The sequence below is a fragment of the Myotis brandtii genome, unplaced genomic scaffold (genome assembly GCF_000412655.1).
Source record: "Myotis brandtii unplaced genomic scaffold, ASM41265v1 scaffold17, whole genome shotgun sequence".
NCBI lineage: Eukaryota > Metazoa > Chordata > Mammalia > Chiroptera > Vespertilionidae > Myotis > Myotis brandtii.
This window is the reverse complement of record NW_005356259.1, coordinates 9,581,619-9,585,202: the sequence shown is the minus strand read 5'-3', so window position 1 is coordinate 9,585,202 and position 3,584 is coordinate 9,581,619. Positions and strand designations below refer to the sequence as shown.

The window sequence follows — 3,584 nt, the reverse complement described above, 5'->3', positions numbered from 1 at the left end:
GCGGCCGCCTCCGTTCTGTGCAGCCAAATGACCCAGGCCCCGCGAAGACATATTGCCACAGCCCCACAAGGAATCCCGCCCGAGTCCGCCTCGGCAGGGCCCGGCCTGGGCCTTTCTTTCCAACTCCCAAGCTCAGCGCGGCCCTGGCGTCTGAGCGCGACCCACTGCCTCCCAGCCCCCACCCCAGGGCTCCGCGACCCCCCCAAGAACCAGGACCCGCCACACGCAGGCCCACCGCACACAAAAATCATCTTTTTGCAGGGCGAGCGCGGCGGAAGTCATTACCAGCCGCGGCGCAGCAATTAGAGTCAGGCCTGGGGATGCGCCGGCCCAGGCGCGGCTCACCGTGTGGCCCGCAGAGCAGGCTCCTGGCGCTGCTGGGGCGCAGAGGGAAAGTTTAAGGGACCCCCGCCCCCTTTTGAATTCAGGGGCAACCTCAGAGTTACTGACCCAGAGACAGAGAAAGCGCGCGAGACAGAAATCCAGGAAGAAGAAAGTTTTCAGAGTACAAATAAACTCGAAAGTGCTCAGGAGGCGAGCTTACCTTAATTCGGAGGGAGCCATTTTTCAGAGAGTTTTGAGAACTTGTGGTTTGGACACTTCTGGACCTAAAATTGACAATTTGAATGACCAGGCGGCACACGTAGCCTGCAAAAGAGTCAAATGGAGTCCAGCGTCAGTGAGATTATATGTTATGTGGTATATAATGTTGGATGTCAACTCCCCAAAACCATAAAACTTACTTTAATGGCCCCACGTGATGTTTTATAGCCAGTGAGCCGATCTGTCTGTGCTATGGATGATTTTACGATCTAATTCATAGACAAAACCCTATTCATTTGGCACCCAAATGTCATATAGCCGGAACTGGGGCTTATAAAGTTTACTGTTTTATAACTTTTAAAAGGAACGACGGCATCAGTGTAAGCAGTCGGTAAATGTGCAAATCTCTAGTTGTGCTTTAGCTGCCCTGAGGAGTTTCCCAATCGAGCTAGGATGGGGTAAGTACCTTCCATTTGTAGCAAATTAATTGTAGCAAAAGAAGCCAACTGGGTTCAGGGTGAGGCGTGGGAAGGGGTGCCTGGGTGGGTTAGAGGCAGCGAGTTTGGGGGCCACAACTTGGCATAGCAGCCTCTTCAAGTGGAGGCCCAGGATGGCCTTAGAAACAGGCAGCATCTGTGTGGGCCCCGTGGGCCGCTAACAAAGCCCTGGGCTTTTCCTCCTTTCTCTCTCTTCCTCTGTTTTGTACCCAGCAAGTTTACTTGGTTTCCTCAGAGATGGGCAGGTTGGACTCAGGCTTTGGGAACACCTACAGCTTTCCACCTTCCGTCCTGAACTTTCTGAAAGGCCAGAGTTAGGAAGGCTGTGGGTCAGGGTGTCCGTCTGAGGTCTCCTGGCACAGGCAGGCTGCTCAGGTAGCCTCAGACTCACCCGCCTCCAGGACTGGACAGACAGGCAGAAGAGCAGAAAGAGCCGCTCACTATTTGGCACAAACCAGACCAAGAGAACTTACAATAGAAAGTTTATTTTTTGTTTCCAGTCAGTATTTTTTCCTTAAAAACAAATACAAAAAAAAAAAAGCTGATCACAGTTTGCTTAAACAGCCAGACTTGGACAATATTTGTAACTTTGTTCACAAAAACATACATCACTGAAGCTGCGCTTATAAGAGCCACTTCCAGAGTTCGTGCAAAGGGTCCTACAAAGGCACGCAGGGACACACCGCTCGGAGTCACAGTTTTCGTCACAGAGTCACTAGTCACTACACGTCAAACAAGTTAAGTTGTGTCTCATCAAGTCACCTCTACAACAGCATTAATTACACAAGGAATATAGGTAGTTTGAATAAAAATATCTTTAACAGCTTGGAGCTATTGAGACAGGAACACTTCCACTCACATGCACAGTTAAACAACTGGAGTGCAACACACAACATTGGCACTAAACGAGGTCGAAGGGAGACTTTTTTGTGTGTTTTTTTTTCTCTTTTCTTTTTTGTTATAGTTACTTCAAGTAACACAGCTTGCTTCATATAAATAAGTTAAAACATCTATTTTTTTTTTCAAGACAAAGCCATTCAGGACAAAGAGATGAACAGAAAGCAGATCTACTTATACAGGCGCTATAATGGCAATAAACAGGCTCATGATTAAAAGATGAATTAGGGCAACGAGAACAGGGCTTCTTCACAGAAGGAACACAGGGGAGTTTCAGAAAGTCACCTTAGTACTGACACTACGCGGGTCCGCTAATACTGCTCAGTACTTTAAACGCTCAAATACTCAGGGGCGGAAGGCCCCTCCTGCCGCCGCCATGCTCATGCTTTTCAGCTTATTATCTTTTTTCCACTTCATTCTCCGGTTTTGGAACCAGATTTTAATTTGTCTCTCGGAGAGGCAAAGAGCATGTGCTATTTCAATCCTCCTTCGGCGGGTCAGGTAGCGATTGAAGTGGAACTCCTTCTCCAGCTCCAGGGTCTGGTAGCGCGTGTAGGCCGTCCGGGCCCTTTTGCCTTCCGGGCCGCCTATGTTGTCTGCAACAGAAAAGTCAGCGGTTTAGCCACCAACTCCTCAGCCCCTGGCCACCAAAGTCCGCCAGCTGGACGAGCCAGGGTCCTGAGCAGGGAACAGGAGAGAAAAAGCTCAACAAGTCCTCCCTCTTCGCCCCCCCAATTTCCTTCCCTCTTCCTTTCTAGAGAGAAAACAATACGATTTGGACTCTGGGAACAATCAGGCCATCTGAGGCTGGAGCTGCGCCCCTGAGGATCCCTCGCTCTCCCCCCAGCCCTCTCCTACCCTCTGGCCCTGCCCTGGTGCCCCGAGGCGAGGGCACAGCCCTTCCAGGCTGCCGTTCAGAAACCCACCAAAGCAGGGCCCTTTTCTGAGAGTCCAAGTGGCCTCTAGATCACTCTCCCTTAAAGTTCCAGCCCCGAGAGCCGCCGCCTGTTCCAGCCTGCACGCTTGGGGCGCCTGCTTTCTTTTTCTTCCCTTTCCTTTCCTGCTCTTCCTCCTGCCCCCAAACTTCAGAGTCCCGCCGGCTCTCGCCGGGATTATGCCCCCCAAGCCCCTTTTCGGGGACTCTAATTAGTAACGCTGTTTCCCCAGCGTAGCCCTCCTCATAAATTATCCGTCCTGACAAGCCCGATTCACAGCCCCTACTGCCATCCTCTACCTCTGCGCCCTGCTTGGCTGGTCTGACCCGGGAGCGCGTTCCGAGGCGCTGGGGTTCGACCTGGGTTTTCTCCTTTCACCCCTTTCCACGTCTAAACTTGCCTATCCAGCGGCTCCCCTCACCACCACCACCCCCACCCTGAGAACGCAGGGCGCTGCGAAGAAGAGGAGGAGGATGGAGGAAGGCGGGGAAGGAGACCGGCGGGGAGAGGCTCCACGGGGCTGGGAGAGGCGAGACCAGGAGAGAGAACGGGGAGAGAGGGCGGTAGAGGAGAGAGGGAGAGGGAGACGGGGAGCCGCGCCCCCGCGGCCGCGTGGATTTAGAAAAAGGCTGGCTTTACCATGACTTATGTGTAGCTTGCGCATCCAAGGGTAGATCTGGGGTTGGGCAGGCGGCGCGGGCTCGGCCTCGCT

General features: G+C 52.7%; 2 protein-coding genes across 2 annotated transcripts in view; both read right to left on the bottom strand.

Moving 5' to 3' along the window:
- HOXA3 (homeobox A3) overlaps nucleotides 1–3,584 on the bottom strand; it is a 45,858-nt gene that overhangs the window by 32,123 nt on the left and 10,151 nt on the right. Inside the window, exon 2 of the mRNA XM_005862968.2 lies at nucleotides 545–648. The gene's annotated coding sequence lies outside the window, so the exon portion shown is untranslated. The remainder of the gene's footprint in view (nucleotides 1–544; nucleotides 649–3,584) is intronic.
- The window catches only part of HOXA5 (homeobox A5), a 2,766-nt gene continuing 691 nt past the window's right edge, over nucleotides 1,510–3,584 (bottom strand). Inside the window, exons 2-3 of the mRNA XM_005863006.2 lie at nucleotides 3,512–3,582; nucleotides 1,510–2,533 (exon numbers count right to left, since the gene is read on the bottom strand). Of these exons, the coding sequence (XP_005863068.1) occupies nucleotides 2,283–2,533; nucleotides 3,512–3,582 (322 nt within the window). The 3' untranslated portion in view covers nucleotides 1,510–2,282. The remainder of the gene's footprint in view (nucleotides 2,534–3,511; nucleotides 3,583–3,584) is intronic.